We start from the raw sequence: 21,788 nt of genomic DNA, 5'->3' as shown, positions 1-21,788 counted from the left end.
AAAATGCAGTTCCTAAATCGAAACTCCGCTTCGAACAGTCACTAGAATTTAACTTTCTCTCTCAATTTCAACAAATTTCATTAAAATCTGTCCAGGGGTTATCTCAGAAAAGCGTTTTCGCGTTTTACATGTATTTGAATAGGCCGCGCCGGAGTCGGGCCCGAGAGCTTGCGCGGATGAACGGGAATGCCTGCTGCCGCGGTATTGCGTGAGGGCATCTCCGTGACGCCAAGTCGCCCTCGCTCTAGCTCTCGAAAGCCTATGTTCTCCGCGCGTTCCTTGTCCGCGAAAGCTCTTGCAAACAGAGCACGAAGCTTGTTTTCATGCTTTTAAAGAAAATGCGAGGCTGGCTTTATTTAGTTTCAACGCCCATTAATCTTCTCCTCTTAACGAGCCCTTCTTTTTTCTGCTTGTCTACTGTCGTGTCGCTTGCAGAGGTATGCATTATCGAGTCCGACTTCGTGTTAAGGTGGAAGTAGGATGGCCGAGATGAATTTTAACAACATAGACGAAACATGCTACATTAAACAATGGCGAATGTTAGAGGTACAAAAGGAAGCAGTACTACAAAGTAAACTTGCAGTACGTTTTTGTAAACCGCTTTTTCCGTGCATCAGGAAATAAATAACGCTTATTAACGAAAAAGAACGTAAATAAAGGTCCTAATTTAATTTATCGACATCTCTTCGTCCGAACAAGGACAGCACTGCATAACGTTCCTATTTCGCGGCCTCCTCGAAGGTTTCGGTCTTTCCCATGAAAATGAGGGGGGGGGGAGGGAGGGGGGCGTTCACGCGTGCTGTCTGTATGATTTCTGTTTCGCTTTAGAGTTAAATATAGCTCCTTCCACAGTGGCCGCATTTCGATGGGGGCGAAATGCGAAAACACCCGTGTACTCAGATTTACGTGCACGTTAAAGAGCCCCAGCTGGTCAAAATTTCCGGAGTCCTCCACTACAGCGTGCCTCATAATCAGAAAACCACGCAATTTTTTTTATATAACTCTTTTCTTTTATGAACAACTGAGTGCTCCCTGCCATCTGTCCCCATAGTGAGGTCACAGTGAGCAAGTTGCGAGAGCTTGAGCGGACGAGGGGCGCGCGGATAGCATAGGCTTTCGAGAGCTATGGAGCGAGGACAACGTGGCGTCCCGGAGATTCCCTCTGCCCTCGCGCAACACCGCGGCAGCAGGCATTCCCTTTCATCCGCGCAAGCTTTCGGGCCCTTGTTTCGGGTGGCTCGAAGCTGTTGCCATTAGTTGCTACAGTGGCTCTCCTCTCACGCAGGCATCCAGGGCAAGGAGGAGGCTGACGCCCTGGCAAAAGCGGCACACCGTGCCACTGTGCCAGTCAGCACCGCTGAAACGGCCGAAGAAAATAGCGCCTCTTCCCCTTCACAGTCACGCTCACCCGCTCTGCTCCATCGAGGCCCAAGTCAGCAAGCGCGAGAACAGGGCTGTACCGCCAATGGGAAGTTTCGCTGCTACAGAGACAGCCGTTTTTTTCGCTCAATCGAGCATTTGAAGCTTTCGCATCAAATGTAATTATGCAGGCCCAACGCGCATTTTCGAATCTATGTGAAGCGAAGCTTTCCCAAATGGTTAGGGAAATGCTACAAATTTGTCCATTTCATTCTTGCGTTTTTGGCGTAAAGGAAATTGGCGCGCGCGCGTCTTGTATTTCTTCATTTCTTTCCTATTTATTTTAAATGTACCAACTGTTTCTTGGTCGATCCCCCGTTGTGTATATGTGCCATAGCATAGAAATCATCATCATAATCAAGACGCAGCGATCATCAGAAAGAGCTAGATGGCGTGCGATTGTGGCCTATTGAGAATGTCCCAGAAGAATACACAAAAATATATTTAGATATCACACCACACACAATTCGTTTCCTTAATTCATTTCAAATGTTCCTATGACCCACCATATGACGTGTTCATATTACTCGGCCTGTATAACCTTTGGTGCTACAGAATGTGCGACAGGCAAGCTGAACCACCTTGGAGCACTCGATCGTCCTTTCGGGAATCTGCTACCTACATTCGTAGTGTGCATGCCGCTCAAGAATCACTGCGACACTGGATGCCTTTATTGAACGCTTGCATTTGCTTCCCTTATTTCTAAGTGAGTTTTTGGAGTCACCTTCAATTTGAGTTCTTCTCTGCTTTTTGTAGGATATTTTAATTCCACGTAATAAGCAAATAAGAAACGTGCAGCTGTGGCCTAATGGTTAGAGCATCGGGGCTGCTGCGCTAGGAGGCCGATGTTCGAATCGCACCGATGGACACGCTTTTCTTACTGTTCTTTTTATGAGTGAGGAAGAATATCCTAGCCGACCGACACTGCGAACCGACGGGATGGTTGGCTAAGAAAGCTTCGCTTAAAAACCATGTCATGCCACTCAGCCGCATCGTCATAGCCGTTATTCTCTCGGTAGCTAGCCAAGTTAGATTTAAATCTAATCCATTTGCGCAGGCAGTATGGGTCTGACTCAGTTCGCCTCAGATCGAGGCATGCGTTGAGAAGTACGCGCGAGACAAAGGTCTAACATGCAATGCATAAGGGCTGCTTTTTCTTTTAATAAGCTTCGCCTTTGTACAGCGATGTTATGCGGTGAAATGTATAAAAGTAGAACGGGGCTACTGTAGCGGGACACAGTACGCGTTCCGCGAACGCGCTGTCTCCAGTCAGAGCACACAGTACGAGTACTGAGACGTGTAGTAACTTTACTGACAACCAATAAGAGATGTTTCTGACTTTCCTGTTGCACAGAAAAAAAAAGCGACATACTTATTTTTCTTTTGCGCTCACTGGTCGTGCGCGCAGCGCGTGGCGTAACGTGAGCGGCGCGGCAAACTTTGCGTCGCGCTTGATCCGAGAACTCTACATCGTAGAGGCACACATTAATTATATACCGGAAAGGCACAGCTAACAGGTGGTAAATCAATAAATATAAATTGAAGTTTAATCTGAGTGTCTGGTTCGAACGCTGCCGCTGTTTTAGAGAAATGATGGTTTAATGATCAGCGTGGCTGCCACCCATACGCGTGAAGAAAAAAAAATTATCTCTCTAAAGGTCACCGCCGCAAGAGTTCATGGAAGAGTGCCCGTCTCTATACAAAGAGGACGCGACAGCGCCGTCAGAGCTCTACTCACAGTGGGTCGGGGCAGTTGATGGGCTGCGCGAGCCGGTACCCTTGCTCCAGCTGCTCGCCCACCTCGAACGGGTCGAGCTCGGCGTACGGCTGCTGGGCCAGCGTCATGAGCTCCCACAGCGCCACGCCGAACATCCAGATGTCGGAGGAGGGCGAGAAGAGGCCGCGCTCGAGGCTCTCCAGTGCGAGCCACTTGATGGGCCGGTTCTCCCCGTCGCCCAGGCAGTGGTAGTCGTCCGGAAACAGGTCCCGCGACAGGGCGTTGTCGGTCAGCTTCACGTGCAGCCGGTCGTCCACACTGCGGTCAACGTTTACGCTTGGTCGGTTAAAGAATAGATGGAAGTGATGGTGAGTGGCCTCTCGTAAAGAGCGGTGAGTGAGCGCGGAATTGAGGTCAAATACTAGCAGCCCCCGACAAAACGCACGTTTTCGCGTTTTTGTCGTTAATACGCTTTCCTGGAATGATTTAACTTCGCCTCCGCGAGGGTTCGAGGCGAGGCCGGCCACTGCCAACGCACGATATGTTTGGCGGGAGAAGAGCGGTGGTCGCAAAATACCAGCGAGTGGGTCCAGGCTGGAGTGCAATATATAAACTCGCTTTGTGCGTTACTCTGTCGGAATACCACAGATGTGAGCATCACGGTGAGCTGAGTCCTGGTAAGCCAGAAAAGACGCAAGGACGTAAGGCGTGCTTCAAGCTCCCCGCGCTGGTTTTTCGTGAAGTCATTAGATTTGAACAGAAAGCCTATCGACAAACAACGTTCACGTTGCATTCTAAGGAAACCAAAGATACAACCTAATAAGTTTTGATAGCCTTTCTTGAACAAATACAGACGCAACGTGCGGAAATGCTTATTGTAATCTGTAACGTACCTGTATAAGACGCCGCTGTGCTTTGGGCGCAAAAAAAAAAAGGCTTCGGTTTTCATTTCGTCCGTAATAACCAATCATTTTAGCCATATAAATTCAAATCGAAACTGCGAGAAATATACATCGCTTATTAAACCAATCTAATTTTGCTGTTTCTTTGTGTACCTTCACTGACGTCGCGTAGTTATAGCTCCGACGCATTGACAGAAAAGTGTTGACAGGAGCGAATATCTGACGCCAAAACGGCGAAATTATCTGATGGCTGTGCATTTCAAATTGCCTCCAGAAGTGACACATCGACGGACCCTGCAGCCTTCCTCAGTGTGCCTTAACGGATGAGAATTTCTAAACGTCAGAGACACACATGCTTGTTCTACTGATTGATTTTAACGTTCCATGCACCTGGAATGGAATCAAAGAAGCAACAGTGAAAGCTGGCGAAAAATTTTGATCACGTCAGGCTTTTTCGTAACATGCGCAGATAACTATTTACACGAGCGTTCTCGCACTTCACCCTCATCAGAATGCGGCCGCCTCGACCGGGAATTCAGGCCCGCAACTACGTGCTCTGCAGGGGAGCGCCAGAGCTCAAAAGTCACCGCGCGTCAGACACACACACACGGGAAGGCAGGTGACAGGGAGCGCTGACTTGCAGTTTTTTTTGAGGTCACCTTGGAAGAAGCAAAATTTAAAAGTGACCACAGGTCTCCTACATTCCCTCCTGTGTGTCACGTTTCAAGAGTGAATAGTTTGCCAACTGGCGCAAGAAACGCGAAACGTACACGCAGTTCCGGGTCCCCACGTCTCGGTGCACGAAGGCCCGTTTGTGCAGGTACTGCAAACCTTCAGCCACCTGGATGGCCATGTCCACCAGGTCCTGAGTGACCAGCACCTGCACGAAGCCACCAGCGCGCTTCAGTGGTTGCTTCTACCAGAAACGCTGTATTCACTGAAATAAACTTGTATGTTACGTTGCAATAAAAGAAATTAAACGGCTACGGTCACATTTGCAATAACCCGTGGGCTCGATTATTCGTACCCTCTCATTACGAAAGAACAAAGCGAGTGCGCCTAACAGTCCAAGCACGTTTACAATGTTGTCAGAACTCTATAAAATACTGCACATGCAACAGAATTCACTGTGCAGCATGGAGAAGAGTGGACAAACAGGCAGAGGGACTACAGCTTTTAGATTTGTTTGAATTTACAAGTTCCCACCGAGAAGCGCACGAGAAAGCGGCCCCTGTCCATTGAAATTCCTTTTCTGCGAATGTTATAGTGTAGTAAGGCGCCCCTGGCTACCGAGAAACAGCTTTAAGCACGTGCTTTGAGCGTTTGTTTTAGATTTTCGTCGAGCAGTTTGTCGAACTGATCGCTCATTACGTAGCGATGGGTATAATTACATGTTTCGTTATTCGTTACGTCGCCTCGCCTCTGCCTGAGCCCCCTCTTCGCGGCTGGTCAAGCTCCAGCCTGCTGGGCCAACGTTACCCCTATAGTCCTGGGTACCGGATTTCTACTAACAGATCGTGTTGTCTGGTATGCGTGCAGTCGGCTCTACGTGCGGCATCTGCACAGAATGTCGCACGTGGATAACCTGCGTTGTATTTCTTCTGCAAGAGTACAAATAGAAAAAAAAAAGAAAGAAAACATGCGCATCAGCCCCCCGCAGCTTCTCTAATCATATTTTCTGGTCTCAAATTTCAACGCTGCGTTTCGGCTCGTTTTCTTCTGTTCCAAAAAATCCCGTTCACAGGCTAGTTGGTAAAGTATTCTTGAAACCCGTCTACGTAATTTGTGTGTGTGTGTGTGTTTTAATGTCCAGTTCACTTGCGCTGCACAGACTCGGTTTTCTTTTTCTGTCCGCTATGTTTTCTTACTATTTTCCACCGATAGCGGCTACAAACCTTCAAAATTCCTCGTGCACGCTGGCAGGGTCCGCCCCAGAGTGTGGCGTCATCACGTGTAAATGACACCGTTTACAGCATTGTATCTATTTACCCACTTTCCATCGACGTGCCAGGCAAGTTTGGCGTGATAGCAGAGTGTTTTGGGTAAAGGTACGTATAGGACGGACAGTGGGACTTCGAGTATTATTACACCCGCTCTTATTTATTATCCCCGCTTCGTTTAATTTGTTCTTTGGAAAGGAAGAAATGACGTACTCGTGAGAAAGCTGACGCGCGCGCCTCAGAATGCTACGAGTAAAAATAGAAGCAGTATGACCTGGATTCCTGAGCAAGAAAACCTCGCGCGGAAGCGGTAGCGAATGACATAGCTATATACGAACGTCGGGCAAAACGCGCGGAGATCATCTATAAAAGTGCTTCCAAAAATATATATATATATTTTGTGCAGTTAATTACAAGTCTCCCAAACCTGACGTCCACATAATTTGGTTCACTAAACCTGTAGTTACTTATGCAGGACAGCAAAGGTCACCATAGGAATAACGTGAGTCAGCACCAAGTTGAGTGCTGGCATGAAGTGAAGATTGTACAAAATACCCCGTTCCCTGCACATTGCACATTTGATAGTCGAACACTTCCGCGCATAAACATTGCTCGCGCTGAAAACGATCTTCGCCCCAGTGAACCGGCATTCTGACTAGCAAAATGGTGCGCCTGAGTACATTCAGAAGTTGTATCTTTTGCGAGTTCGTAATCCACGAATATAAGAAAAAAAATTAGCGCAAGAAACTATAACAGTTGGAAACAAGGTCAGAAAGACAACATAGGTGCCGTGTTGTTAGCGCGCCTGTTGTCTTCTTGAGGTTGTCCCTGCCTCTTTTTGTGCGCTAAAATGTTTTGCAGCTGATTGAGTCATCCGTTCTTCAATCAATCGATCGATCGATCGATCGATCGATCAATCAATCAATCAATCAATCAATCAATCAATCAATCAATCAATCAATCAATCAATCAATCAATCAATCAATCAATCAATCAATCAATCAATCAATCAATCAATCAATCAATATTATCTACCCTTCAAGTTTAATCACGCCAGGAATATATGGGTATACAACCTGCTCAAGCCACAGACCTGCTAATATATGTCCTCTTGAGACTCCACGGTTTCATTATTGCATTGTCAATTGCATCAACAAATGAGGTAGGACATGCGTATAGTCAGCAAAACGCGCCGGAGGCATCCAAACAAGCGCCGTTAAAGAAAGAAAGAAAAAATATTAAAAAGACGCGAGAAAGGAGGTTTTTTTTTTTTCCTTCTTCAGCTCGGGTATACCTGGTCGGCCTGCTTGAGGAATCGCTTGAGGTTGCCGGCGTTCATGTACGGGTAGAGGAGCAGCGGCTGGCCGTCGCATGCGGCTCCCACCACCGACAGCACGTTGGCGTGGTTCATGCCCAGCAGGGAGAGGCCCTCGCGCACCGCCAGTGCGGCCTGCGCCGCCGACGCCTCGCCTGCGAGCGACACGCGCGGTGCAACGGTGGTGCAGCGACAGGGCACGATCCCAGAAAATGTATGAATTCGTCCCACATTTGCCTATAGAATTTTGTGCTCAAGTTATTCAATCGTTGAAATGATTAATAGTGTATGAGTATATGAATTGTTTTACGATTTGGCACGGCTTGCTTTAGAAAACACAGCGCGGCTTCTTTGATTGTCATTGTTATTACTAGATTCATGAGAAAGGAATTTATAATCTGTCTCTTGATCTTCTAGATGAGTACACCCTTTGATTATTCCTTCACTCACCGGTGACGGTCTTGATGAGCACATTTTGTTCGGCGCCCACTTCAGCCCAGTCTTCTACCAAGAGGCCGTGGAAGATTTGGCCGAATGTGCCTGCACCGTGTGGGAAAAGATACGAGCCGCTTTTACTAATTCGTCACCGCGGAATAACGTCAAGTATGCGAGCCAACTATATTTCTCTTCCCAGATCTGATAAACACAAACATCGCTCCGAAAGTCAAAATTTTCGTTGGCCCCGCAATCGATCGCTTTCCTTGCACTCGCAGAGACGACTCCGCCGTCGCTGGATATTTCCATGCCAGTCGTTATGTCTGAAGATGCTACAAGATCAACTCGACATGCAAGAGATTGGTGTCCTTTGCTTTTCAACAGGAACTTTCTTAAACAGTACAAGTCCCACTTTCCTCTGTAGAACAGCCTGCCAAGACCTTACCTTTGCTTCACACTCCTTTACACCAGAAAGGCGCAGTTGATTTCGAACATGGAAATGCAGGCAAGTTATCCGGTGCCGCCCACTACTTGAAGGTGTTCGAATCAATTCTGTAAGACGACTGCCGTGACATCTTAACCTTTCGCCTAAAGAAGACATATTCAAAATGCCCTACAAGCTGCCATGTATGCGCTTTTGAGGATTCCCACAGTCACTGACTCTGAAAATTAGTTAATGAAACTTTGTGAAGATTCGTTGTCGTGTGAAACAAGAACAGATGTAGTTCATAAATTGAAACTGGCCAGACGCGGGGAAAAAGGGAAATAAGTACAACGTCGCATGCTTCAAGATTGCCATTGCGATCTCTGAACGCTCCTCCACACAACAACGACTCCCCTTAGGTCTCCACAATACCTGGGAGGAGCTAGTTGAAGCACACAAAGTTAACCAATTTGAACGTCTCAAGATTAATGAAACAGGAAGAGCAAGACTCAGAAGATTAGGATATGCTGAAGCTATGCAATTGCGCGACGCGAAAAGGATAATCCCAGAAACAATTTGGAAGTACATATCCGTAGCACCCATTCCAAGCAGTATGCATCAAATCCAGCATGAAGGACGAAGAAAAGCCAGAATAGAGACTCTCCGAAAACCCTATGGCCGAAATCCGGACGCACGATACACCGAGGCAACAAAATATACAGGAACTCCGGCCCACGCGATTCACGTCGTCGACAGCAATGGTAAAGAGAGAACGATAGCTAGCATCTTAACAAGAGAAATAGATACGGCAGAAGAAACAGCAATAGCCTTGTCCATCTCAACCTGTGGGCAAGCACTGGCACGCCCTATAAATCCTCACGGAAACGGCAAAGAACAACCTACCAGAAGTATGCATCGCTTGGACTCCGGGGCTGCGGGGGGATGAGGCAGCCGACGCCATCGTTCGAGTTAACGTTCACCGAGCTTTCTCACAGGACGCGCCCAGGAGAACGGATGAAGCCTCGAAAAAGTACAGCGATATTCTGGAACACTACAGGCTATACAGAAGAGCTCACCCGCCCCCTCACCCCAGCCTAACTAGCGAAGAGGATAACCCTCAGGAAATACAACTGGTTAACCTCCCTACCTTTCCTTCTCCACTTTTTCCTTCCTTCCTTCCTCAGGAAATACAAAGAGCTACGTCCACGGTATCCCATTGCACCGAATCTCATCTACTCAGCATTCATACTTGTGCACGTACTGTAATGTCCCAGACACTCTATGCCATATGGCATGGGGTTGTGTCAGAAAAAATGGCACTGTAGACCCCAAAACGCTAACAGAAGAGCAGTGGGGGGGTCTACGAATATAACGCAGGCTCGCACATGTATTCGCTGAAGTGAACGAAAGCGTCGTGCTGAAAGAGGAAATTCCAGTGCATGCACGACATGGACCGCACACAGTCAGGAAATTCAGAAACACAGCGCTTCGTGTGTACGCTTATTCCCAAGTACGAAACACTAAAGAGTCCTCGCTTAAGCATGAGCTTATGTTACTAGGACTGGAAATTGAACAAGCTGGTAACGATCCACACTGCACCAGTACAAACTTGTACAACAGGACACCATGCACACTTGACTAAAACCCCCACTAAACCTCCACCCCTTTCTCGCTGGCAAAGGGCTGGTGGGTTGATACGGTAACCTTCTCACGCATTTGTTAGATATGTAGTGAAGAGGAATGCCCGGCGCCGCAGCCACATCGCCAGTCGCCCGGGAGGCGCGAGCTCGAGATTGCCTGAGCTGCTCTGGTTGAGGCACGCTGCCTGTGCTCTATTCCTATTAGAGATAATAGAGTGCTTTCGGAGGGAAAGATTGTGGGACCATAGCCTATGCATTCTTGCAAGCGAAAGGTCACAAAAGCCCTTCTGCACTTCTTGAAGGCTACAGGACTATACGAGTGGCTTTTGGCAGTGGTCCTTCTTCTGCGACTGATTCTGCAAATGACTCACTTCTCTCTCCTTCTTATCTGTTCTTCCACTCTCCCCCTACCAAGTGTAGGTTAGGCAGTCGGGCACGTCCTTGCTTAGCCTCTCCTACTTATTTTCGTTTCTCACTCTCTCTCTATCTCACAATCCTGTCAGAGTAGGCAGGCGCCCGTAATGGCGCGTTCCCATCGTATCATCGTAATCTGCTAAAGCCGGCCGAGAAGCTTTACATTTGGAAGGCTTATTGCAAAAGAGGGGCTCACCCTGATGAAGCCTTTCCAGGAACGTTACTTTTCTCCGGTCCACGTGGATCTCCGCCAGCCTCTGGGTGAAGTCTGAATGAACTGTGTCTGGCTCCCCACCTGTGTACATCAGAAGGCACGTCTTCAATGAGGCAATTCACCGGGAATGGCAATTCACCGGGAACGGCAATTCACCGGGAACACAAATGCGCATGCGTACATCAGTGTTGCCTAGAGCGATTACAGTGACGTTTTTAACAGTTGCAACTCGTTTTCAAACAGAAAAAAAAAACAGCGCTCAACCTGTCGTTTCGTACTCTCTCTCTCAAGTCCTTATTTTCCTTTTTTGGCGTAATGTTTTCACTAGTGCGCTCGGTCCTTTCACGAGAGCGAACACGGAATCGCCACTGACCAGACCCCGACTGTGGTCGCACGGCAGGAGGCGAGTGGTCCCTGCGCGGGCCGAGGTCGTCCCGGTGCGCACCCAGCATCCAGGGAGGACCGCAGGAGAGCGGCCGGCCGTCGGGTGATGAAGACCAAGTCTGCCACGAGGGCTCCTCGATTGGGGCATCCCTGCTGGAAGAGCAGGCATCATCGCTATTTCTGAGCACTATAAGACAGACCAAAATGAGAAACGCGACTCGAGTGCCCGCATTAATCATTTCCTCGCATCGTCAACCGTGTACCTTCAACGGCACGATGACCTTAACGACGCAATGTGTTTGCTATATAGTATACATAGGAAAGAGGTTGAGAACAACCCGTAATGAGTGGCTCGATTTTGCGAGGAGATGCCCATTCCCGGTTTCCACTTCCGGTTAGCCACCATTCTGAAATTCCCAGTTTATTTGCTAAATTTCCTCAAGGTGTAGAACTGTCCACTCTACAACAGGAATTTTTCTAGCAACTTAAAAAGGAAGAAAAAAAGAAACATTTGGTGTAGTGTCACAAATAACTGCCTCCCAAAGCATGATAAACGCATTCTTGGGTAGCTATACCGGAGTTGCCGCTTCATAATTTATTCTCTACATTTAATATAACGAAATAAAGCGGACGGAATCAACCAACCAACAACCTTGAAAACGAATTTTTCTTTGCCTCTTTTGCCGAGTTTCCGAGAGCTGTTGTAATGGACTTGCTGCACGTGCCGCTGGGTTTCTTGCAACACCAGATTGCGCTCGCCTCCGCGCCTTTTCCTTTTTTTGTTTTTGTTTTTAACACAGGCAGGACATTAGGCAATATAATAACAAGAGCTTGGTAGCGCAACCCATCACCCTGTTCCAAAGGGGACGCTCACAGCATCCATCCATCCATCCATCCATCCATCCATCCATCCATCCATCCATCCATCCATCCATCCATCCATCCATCCATCCATCCATCCATCCATCCATCCATCCGTCCATCCATCCATCCATCCATCCATCCATCCATCCATCCATCCATCCATCCATCCATCCATCCATCCATCCATCCATCCATCCATCCATCCATCCATCCACCCATCCATCCATCCGTCCATCCATCCATCCATCCATCCATCCATCCATCCATCCATCCATCCATCCATCCATCCATCCATCCATCCATCCATGCATCAATCCATCCACCCGTCCGTCCGTCCGTCCCTGCCTGCGCCGCCGCGCCAGCGTTTCAATGTTTGTGCGTATTGCATGAGCTGTGCTTGCTCTCTTATGCGACAAAAATGCAGGTGCTAGGCTGTGGAGGTCACGTGCAGGGCTGTGATAGAGTAAACATTACAATCGTCCATATAGCCTGATGAGAGCGCTTTGACCTGGCGTATCAACAGCGTGCTGGCCACGTAGAAGAAGCACGTAAGCAATCGCCAGAAAAATGGCTCCAAAGCGCGCATTCAGCGTCGAGGACACCCAGGCCCAAAGGAAGCGTAGCGCGGAACAGGGGTGTCTTCTCTACGCAGCGAAACGTAGTGCAGACCACGAATGTATGTACACAATTATACACACAATTATAATAATTAATTGAATTACGTGCAGCCCCATACTTCAATGAAAGTTGAATACTTCTACCACAATGCGATGTGCCATAATGATAATACTCAACCCTCTCAGAGGTTATGAATAATGACGCACAACAGCATCTCAAGCAAACACGTCTCCCTGTGTAACGCCGACAAGCAGGTGTGGTGCACGCAAGATAACGTGTTACATCAACTCACCACTCTCACATTGGACTAATCGGTGAAGAAATCACACATTCCCCGTCATCACACCGCTAATTATCGTCAATCAAAGCAAACAGCGCACAAAGCTTCGCTTACATCAATTCCGACAGTGCGTGGGATCCGTCAATATCTTTATGAAACGTCGTTCCAGCGCACAAATAAATCAACACGGACGAGCAGAGAAAGACAGCAAGAACGCCGTCTTTTGTTGTTTTCTCTGCTCGTCTTTGTTTATTTGTGCGCTGGAACGACGTTTCATGCTGCTATTCACAATCAACTAGCCCTGCTGTCTACGCTTAGCAACAGCTTTTGTTTGGGCTCACCTGGGCGAGGGCTTGCGCACGCGCACAAGCCAGGCGACGGCGGCAGCGAGAGCCAGAGCGGCCAGCACGGCACACGAGCAGCCAGCCGCCACGACCAGCGACCGAGAGGACGAGGACGTGGACGAGGCCACCGGCGAGTGGACGAAGCCGGCCACCTCGTCCGCAGGCTGCGCGTCTGCGAAAAGGGTGCGAAGCTTCCATCAGCGGATTGCTCGTGATGGCCGTGCACGCATTTACCCCACAACACGGTCGCAATTCAACGCTTTGTGGACGGCCGTAAGATGGACCGACCTCGGCAGCACCGTCATCAGAGATTTCCAATATAGCAATTTAATTCAATTTCACTTTTATTGACAAATATCGAAGCACATAGTCACAGGAGAAAGTTTCAAAGAAGGAAGTGCAAGCGGGACTACCTACAGACAAGTATTTCATCATCATCATCATCATAATCAGCCTGGTTGCGCCCACTGCAGGGCAAAGGCCTCTCCCATGCTTCACCAACAACCCCGGTCATGTACTAATTGTGGCCATGCCGTGCCTGCAAATTTCTTAATCTCATCCGCCCACCTAACTTTCTGCCGCCCCCTGCTACGCTTCCCTTCCCTTGGGATCCAGTCCGTAACCCTTAATGACCATCGGTTATCTTCCCTCCTCATTACATGTCCTGCCCATGCCCATTTCTTTTTCTTGATTTCAACTAAGATGTCATTAACTCGCGTTTGTTCCCTCACCCAATCTGCTCTTTTCTTATCCCTTAACGTTACACCTATCATTCTTCTTTCCATAGCTCGTTGCGTCGTCCTCAATTTGAGTAGAACCCTTTTCGTAAGCCTCCAGGTTTCTGCCCCGTAGGTGAGTACTGGTAAGACACAGCTATTATACACTTTTCTCTTGAGGGATAATGGCAACCTGCTGTTCATGATTTGGGAATGCCTGCCAAACGCACCCCAGCCCATTCTTATTCTTCTGATTATTTCCGTCTCATGATCCGGATCCGCCGTCACTACCTGCCCTAAGTAGATGTATTCCCTTACGACTTCCAGTGCCTCGCTGCCTATTGTAAATTGCTGTTCTCTCCCGAGACTGTTAAGCATTACTTTAGTTTTCTGCAGATTAATTTTTTGACCCACTCTTCTGCTTTGCCTCTCCAGGTCAGTATTTATTATATTATATTATTTATTACAGACAAGTATTTATTATATATAAAATATTGCGAGCCTGACATGTTATATAAATATTTCAAAAATATCTGAAGTTGTGTGTGAGTAAGCCGAACGACAGCCGGGATGGATATATCCCAGAAAGATCAGTCACTCGGCTAAAGAACCTGTGTCTTCGAAGCCCGATTGAATTTTATGAATATTGTCGTCGCTAGACAAGAGCGATTGCGCTGAGCCACTGAACGTCGCATAACGGTAGTACATTAAAACCAGCGTCTGCGTGGCAGGACCTGACGTCGGGTCAGGTCCCGTTTAAAAGCGCCCCAAAGCCCCGGAGGTTGAAAGGGACGGCGTTCCTCACTACGAAGCACTTGGGAGACCTTGCCACGCAATGGCTTCGATTTTTTTTTTTTTTAGGAAGTCTGCACACCACACAGCAAAACTAATATTCTGGTGTTCACGCGACATGTAGGTGCTCTGCAATTTGCCGCTCGGGCTCATTACTATCACCCGTAGCCACACACGTAACGGTGCACATTTTGCTTTCGGGACGCATGACACCTTAGGCTAAGTAGCCTACCTCCAATGCGTGTCTTGGGCTTATTGGCTAAGGTGCAACCTTGGCTTCACTTAGCTGTGGAGGAGGAGGAAGAGCTGGATAGCCCCATGTTTGGACCGGGAGGTCAAACCTCCTAGCTCTATCACGGGTGCACTGAACAGTCAGGACTTGGGGGATATGATCGGTTTTCAGGAATGATTAAACCCCACTCAGCTGTATCTATTTTGTTCCTGCGGTCTGGCCATGCACAGTGCTACACAGCGTGCGGGGCTCGAGGGTGATCTAAACAGCGAATTGCAGGATTCCCGCGAAGGTGTTTCGTGTAAAACAGACACTGAGAGTGCAAATCTGTGTAGCGTGTTTTCTGGTGTGCAGGGCGCACATGTTTGAAGGTTAGAAGTTTACGCTTTGCAGATTACTAACTCATGATTAAAGTGTTCAAAATCTTTTCTTGCATCCGAACACGCCTAGTGTGACTCCCCAAAACATTACGCTGGGTGTGTTTAACGAAATCAAACCCCTAACGCAGCTACGCGTCGCACACAGCGAATTACGCCACAATATCAACCTTTTGTCTACACGGGAAATAGCCTTGAGTTCGCAGTAAAGGACTACATTGTGTGTGCGATAAAATGGCTGCTCCAGGCGCGCTGTTACAGAAGCAGAGGTCAACTTCTAAAAATCAGCTGTCAGCATTGTCACCATTGGCACAACCAGAATGACAAAGGTCGCGTCTCCAAGTCCATGGGCGGTCTCGGTTCATGCGATTTAGCATCAATCTCCCGGTATATTACAGGCAACGATGCTGTAATGTGTCACTTTTGGTCTGTTTTCAAACTGCGCCTTGGGCCGTCACTGAATCACGACTGCGTTTCAGTCTCCTGCGATGCTCGCTAAGAAATCATAGCTAGGAAACTAACGGGACGCCCTTCGTGTGTGCCGCCTCCCGCGAATAAGCTCTGCGGTCGCTGCACGGGGCGTTAGTGAGTCTGAGAAGACGTATGATTTTGGCGTCCACAGTTGAAGCGCAGGAGGAAGAAAAGCCAGCGTGGATAACGGTTGAGGCAAATGGAGGAGAAGTGACGGGTGGATTATTTTCAGAATGCCGTATCACCGCAGTGCGGATAGTGGTCTTACAGATCTATAGTGGCTCTAAGGTGGCGCACGAAATACGCAAGTATCTTAAGAACAAAAGGTAAGAGATTCCGGGGAAACCTACCGGATATCCCTGGATAGACATGACGACTAAAGAAAACGTTCCGAAGAAAGGTTTTTTTTTTTTTTAGTCTATATAGGACTACGTTGCTATTTAGTCTAAAGGTTTGAGGAATACAAGGAAATGTGTGACAAAGATTATATTTAGCGCTTCTACATGCAAGCCAAGCAAAGGACTGTGCCAAGCAAAAGATTGAGCGATTCCATTCCATCCCAGATAGTCGAGGCAATCAGGTCTTAAAAGCATTTAAAATAAGGAAATAAGGAAAACGTATGAAAATGCGGTGGAAATGGTGGAGAATGGTTATACCGAGGCGAGAAGGAGTTGCATACATTTCCTTTTATGTCAAGGCAACGATTGTTGCCGATACAAAGAGAAGCTTCAATTTATCCACCTATACTTGCTGCTTGGGTTTCGAAGCCGCCTCTCTGCGCGTAGTCTGCCGCGTGGCAAGCAGTCCACGGTACGGATCATGCCGGTGATCGCGGCAGGCAGAGAAAAGGGTTGGTGCGGCAAGAGCCGGTCGAAGCACCGGTTGTCGGCACGTACGAGACCAAAGACAACGCACCTTTGGCGCAAATCTTGTTCCGCGGCAGCGACACGGAGGTGTTGGCCGGCCGGGTCCCGTAGTAGGCCGGCGGCAGGTCGTAGCCGGCGGCTTGCAGCAGCCGGCCGTCGTGGTGGAAGAGCTGCGCGTCCGGCGGCGCAACCGCGGACACGTTGAGCACGATGCGCACGGGCACCTCGGCGCTGGCGAGGCCCGTGCAGGGAAGCCGCACCCGGAAGCTGCGTGGCGCCGCTGGAAGCGTGCCCCGTGGGGACACGTCCAGGGACGGCGCGCCCAAGGCGCGGTGGCCCCGGCCTTCGTTCACCTGCGGGACGGCCGAAGCTTGTACCGCTGCTCGCTGGCTTAATATGCCGAGTCTGGAGTGATATTCTCGCTCATCCTCTTTCGAGGATAATAAATAAATAAATGCCGGGGTTTTACGTGCCAAAACCAAGATATCATTATGAGGCGCGCCGTAGTGGGGGGCCTCCGGAAAATATTGTCCATCTGAGGTTATTTAACGTGTACAAAATGCTTCCAATGAACGGTATACGGGTGTTTTCGCGCTTCGCCCCAATCAAAAGGCGGCCGCCGCGGTCGGGATTTGGTCCCGCACCCTCGGGCTTCCTGGCACTGTGCCAAGACAGAGCTCGCTTGACACCATGTTTACGGCGTCGTCAATGGGACAAGTCACCGAAACACTTTTTTTTTTTTTTTGCTGATGCCGTGATTTCCAAACTTTTCCTCGCGATTGTACGTTTATATATGATGCATGTTTGGCTTCCTGAAATATAGCTGGAAGTCGGTGCCAGTGCTTGCTGTATATAGGTGTTTCGTTTTTCGTCCACCTCCTCCCCCCCCCTCCCCCCTCCCCCCCGGTTTTGCACACAGCCCTGTCTACAACCATCACGCAATTTATTCAGTATGACGTTCCCGTAATTTACTGGGACCTCTCAGGTGCGCCCATGCTGGTTGGTCTCATATCCCGCGCGGAATGAATGTTCAACGGACAAGAGGCTGGGCAAACATCCTTACTAGATGGGCTGCTGCAACATCTTTACGTTCTAACATAGACCTGGAAACCTTCAACGAAATTAAGCACATACAGTGTCTGTATAGCATTTTCCCCCTTTATGTGTGTAAAAGCTGCCGACATAACCCAGATTAACAGGGTCTTACACGAGAATACTAATAAGGCGTTTTCTTCTCCTGCTTTGTACGTTAACGTTAGAATGACCATCGGCAACCATAGCTAAAACAGAAGCATCACAACTTCTATTGCGACCTGCGTGCGCATGGCGCAAGGTAGACGTACGTGCATGCGACGCCATGTGTACTATGAGCGCGAGAGAGTGCGCGCAACATACCTGCACGTCCAGTGCGTAGGCGAGCGGCAGCGGCCCGAGCGCCTGCCACACGAATTCGAGCTCGGACACGTTTGCCGGCACGGGCACCACGAAGCCCAGCGCGTACTCGTTCCGGCGGCCTTCCTTCACGTAGTACAGCTCCACGTCCAGACCTGCATTCGAGCAGGACGCCGTGTTCAACACTTCCCCGAAAAGAGCGTGCCTTCGATGCAGTGCGAAAGGCTTCGCAGCATGCACCCCTCCTGTATACGCATAAGCAGTTGAGCCAACTTGCTCCAAATGACGCGAGTTGCAAGTATGATTTGCTACCGTGTCCTGGTCAGTCGCGTTCAGTTTCCTTTTTTTTTTTTCGGTTTCGGGTCGCCTAAGCAACCTTATACTTCCAAAGCAGCAGGGCGACTACCACGTCTTCACTACAACTCGGGTCAGTGAACTCTGGAAGCAATCGCCGTTACGTCACCATGCTGCTCGAGTCTCAATTAAGAGATACAGATCCATTACGATCATTAGACGCACCCCGTCGCGGAGGAGGACAGATTAAGTGACAGGACGCAATTGGCGCAGAGCGTATCACGTCAATCTTTCATTTGTCCTTGTTCCAAACACGCTACGTCTAATGCTCTTAATGGATCACCAGCAAGCCCAAACTACCACCTTAGAGATACTGAGACGTTTCTTTTTTCTTTCTTCCATGTGGTGATAATTATAGGAGATGTGGTACAGCATGAAAGGCATGCGTTCAGAAGGGAACGGGAGAGAATAGTAAACAGTAAGCGCATACCTACTCGCCATTTCCACGGGCGGCTCCGTACACAGTTGATATAACTCTATATACTATAACGCCGAGCACTCGTGTTTCAACATAAATTGCTCATAGTAATGCAACACCAAAAGCATCGTGCAGACTGTTTTAAAAGGGCCCTGAACACTTTCGGAACACGGTTCGCGATTGTAGCTAATGTTGAGAAGAGCACGCGAGCCATTTTATTCACCGCAGCATGGGAGCGCACAATCGACGTAAAAAACAGTTCTCTCTCTCTCTTTCTCTCCTGTGGTTCTCGATGTCCCCCGTATTATAACCCCCCCCTCCTCCCATGACGTCACAGACAGGCGCGAAAGCGCATAGACGATAGGCATAGTGAGATTGTTCGCGATTATGTGGTTTTCCAGAACAAAAGTTCGTGCATGCATGTATGCATGCTCTTCCAATCTTCTAGCAAAACTGGGAAGCGGCAGCTGTTAACTTGTCACCTCTCTCCTCTTACTGCTTCTTTGTAGCTCTACGGCATCTTTGTCGGACGCCAAACTTGAAAGGTTACCATAAGTGCACCTAAGAAAAAAAGAAAAAGTACGAAAAAAGTAATAGGCTGGCACTGCTAATCGGCGCCGCCTCAGTTAACTAGAGACATCATATTGGGAGAAGGGGAAAATTAAGCATAGCGCTCCATTATTATTAAGTCCTTTTCAAAGAAGCTCCGCGTGAATAAATTCATTGGAAGGCATCGCATTCATTCTCGCTTGTTCTCGTATTGAAGGAAATGTGTTGGCAGGGCATCTTTAAGCTTGTTCATGGTGCTTATTGGCGCAAGGTGGGTAACGGCATCCGAGGTCAGAGAGCACCTCGGATGACAAAACCTTCTGAAGTTACCGGACACGTCGCCAACGCGCTCTGTGTCGTCGAGACAGACGTGAATCGGGAGCCCGCATTTCCCGGCGTTCGCACGCCCGAAGCAGCACCGCAGCGCCGCTGTTTCCATTAAGGATTTTGGGGGGAATTAAGGAACCCGCGGCCGCGGAAGAGTCGCTGCCCAACAAGATGGGAAACTCGCGCCACCGTCGACAGCGCTCCCTCCGCTGGGCCGAGGGATGATCGGCGAATTGGAAGCGAATCCGTCGCGCGATCAGCGACCGTGTACATACGCGGGTACGGCGAGCGGCTCCACAGGTCGGCGCACGCCGCCGCCGTGTGTAGTGTACGTACGTGCCGACGCGGATCGATGCGCCGTCGCCGCGGGCAACGACGCTCGGGGCTGACCCGCTTTGAAATTTTCAAGCGCGAGGCTCCCTTTTGTTTTGCCCCCCCGGCTTCCTTATTTCCGACGACGACGTGTATTCTTCCGGCCGAATGCGTAGCTAAGCGATTAAGCTCACGGAGCCCAACGGTATGTGTAGGCAGGCAGCGGATGATTAATGGAGTAGGTCGTCTCAGTTCATCAAACACTCGCTCTCTGCACCGCCGCCCACTGGATGTTTGCCTCTCTTTAAAGCTGTACAGGACGGGTTGATTGCGACATTTTCGCCAGATTAGTGCGGGTCAGGGCGCAATGAATTAGATATTTTCATTTCTACGTTTCCGCCGGAGCCCTGCCGAAACGTGAAAAATAAAGCATCTTTTTTTCTTCTTTTTTTCGTACGTGCGTCCTCAACCTACAAGTGCCGGTTCAACTACCGGATCCCGGCAGGCTCTCACTATATATATATATATATATATATATATAATTGTTTTTGTAACGATGGGCTGCTAATGGGTGTACAGTCATAACGACATTGTGGCCGTAGATAGCCGCGCCCCCTATCATTCATTCTGACTCTGACAGTCAATTTTATCTATAGGAAAATAAAGGAAAGAACAGAATAGACAGAAAGCAATAGGAACCGAACAAACACAACTGGTCTGCACATGTGGATTTTTTTTTATCGAATCTTCTAAGATGCCTACTACAATAAAAACATTTCCGTCGGCCTATAGGTTCACGTATAGTGACACGGTGGATTCATACAAAGCTCCGACAAAAGTACAAGACTTAAGAAACGAAGTAAAACGGAGCGAAACGGTGAAGGGGAGCGGAGAGTGTCACAATTTTCTGCCGGCTATGTATACCCCTCTGTCGAACGTTCATATATCATGCTCCTCGAAATTTATCTCCGACGGGGGAAATTAACGATACCAAGAGGTGCACGCGCCCACAGGCTTCGCCCCGACATTCTTCCTGCGAGGAAGCACCACGCGCTGAGGCGACCGCGAAGGGCTGCGAGGTCACATTGTGACATCGACGTGACATTTCCGCGCATTACTGCGGAAGTACATAGTTTATTTCATATGCTGTTAACGTTGCCCTTCTCTTCGTAAGCTTTAAAAAAATATCACCTGCATTCTTGTGGTTCGGTATGTTTTCCACATAATTCTATACGGAAAGGATACGCGACCAGAATAATTGTCATCCCTATAACAAGGAATCCAGGAAAAACACGGGGAAGTCGGGTGATGGAAATTTAAGATGATGAGCAAAACGAGAACAAGGTAAAAGCGGGTGCCAACGTTTCGTCAAGTGGACTTGTCTTTTCCAAGGCTCACATAACAAGGAAGACATTCGGAATTGTGACGACGCTACGCAGGTCACCATACTATACACCAATTTGTTTCTTTAAGTTGCGTGTATCATATAACACAAATCTACACAATATAAGACACAATACACAATATAACACAAACCTACTTATTGAGCTGGATTACTCGAACAGGAGGACATTACTTGCGCAAGCAATCAAAATGCATAATTGAATAAATATTTCGCGAACCGACTTTTTAAACTAATTACATTAGGACACACAGTGCAATTGACGAATTCATCAAACAAGCGAGATCTCGTGACATCGAAAGAGCGTGCCGGGCCCCACGTTAATGGATATCTATAAACGTTGGCAGTGCCGAACTCCCCTGGCTCCGCGCACTCCGGCACCACCCAACGCCGCAACAAAGGCGTCGCCGTTGCATTGCTCCCGCAAGTCTTTCACGTCAACGATCAAAGCAGCCCAAACCAGAGAACTGTTGCGGGCGGCCGAGACGAACAGGCGAGAACGAAACTGTGCTCATGTGGCTCGCGCTGACTACGCAGGACAATATTCGTCGCCCGTCAGTGCTGTCTAAATGCTCATCAGATAAGCTGAAAAAAAAACATTTTTTTTTCTACCGCACAGAATGCGCTAAAATTTTGCCAGCTTGCTTTGAAACGCGCACGGTTTAGCATA

General features: G+C 48.6%; 1 protein-coding gene across 1 annotated transcript in view; it reads right to left on the bottom strand.

Moving 5' to 3' along the window:
• Window positions 1-21,788, bottom strand: part of dnt (tyrosine-protein kinase Dnt) — a 34,517-nt gene that overhangs the window by 4,028 nt on the left and 8,701 nt on the right. The window contains exons 2-10 of the mRNA XM_065453128.2: window positions 17,760-17,911; window positions 16,414-16,717; window positions 12,908-13,082; window positions 10,794-10,957; window positions 10,403-10,501; window positions 7,744-7,833; window positions 7,273-7,448; window positions 4,809-4,918; window positions 3,158-3,454 (exon numbers count right to left, since the gene is read on the bottom strand). Coding sequence (XP_065309200.2) covers window positions 3,158-3,454; window positions 4,809-4,918; window positions 7,273-7,448; window positions 7,744-7,833; window positions 10,403-10,501; window positions 10,794-10,957; window positions 12,908-13,082; window positions 16,414-16,717; window positions 17,760-17,911 — 1,567 coding nt within the window. The remainder of the gene's footprint in view (window positions 1-3,157; window positions 3,455-4,808; window positions 4,919-7,272; window positions 7,449-7,743; window positions 7,834-10,402; window positions 10,502-10,793; window positions 10,958-12,907; window positions 13,083-16,413; window positions 16,718-17,759; window positions 17,912-21,788) is intronic.

This window comes from Dermacentor albipictus, chromosome 1 (assembly GCF_038994185.2).
Source record: "Dermacentor albipictus isolate Rhodes 1998 colony chromosome 1, USDA_Dalb.pri_finalv2, whole genome shotgun sequence".
Taxonomy (NCBI): domain Eukaryota; kingdom Metazoa; phylum Arthropoda; class Arachnida; order Ixodida; family Ixodidae; genus Dermacentor; species Dermacentor albipictus.
The sequence above is the reverse complement of the archived record's forward strand: the minus strand, read 5'-3'. Positions and strand labels throughout refer to the sequence as shown.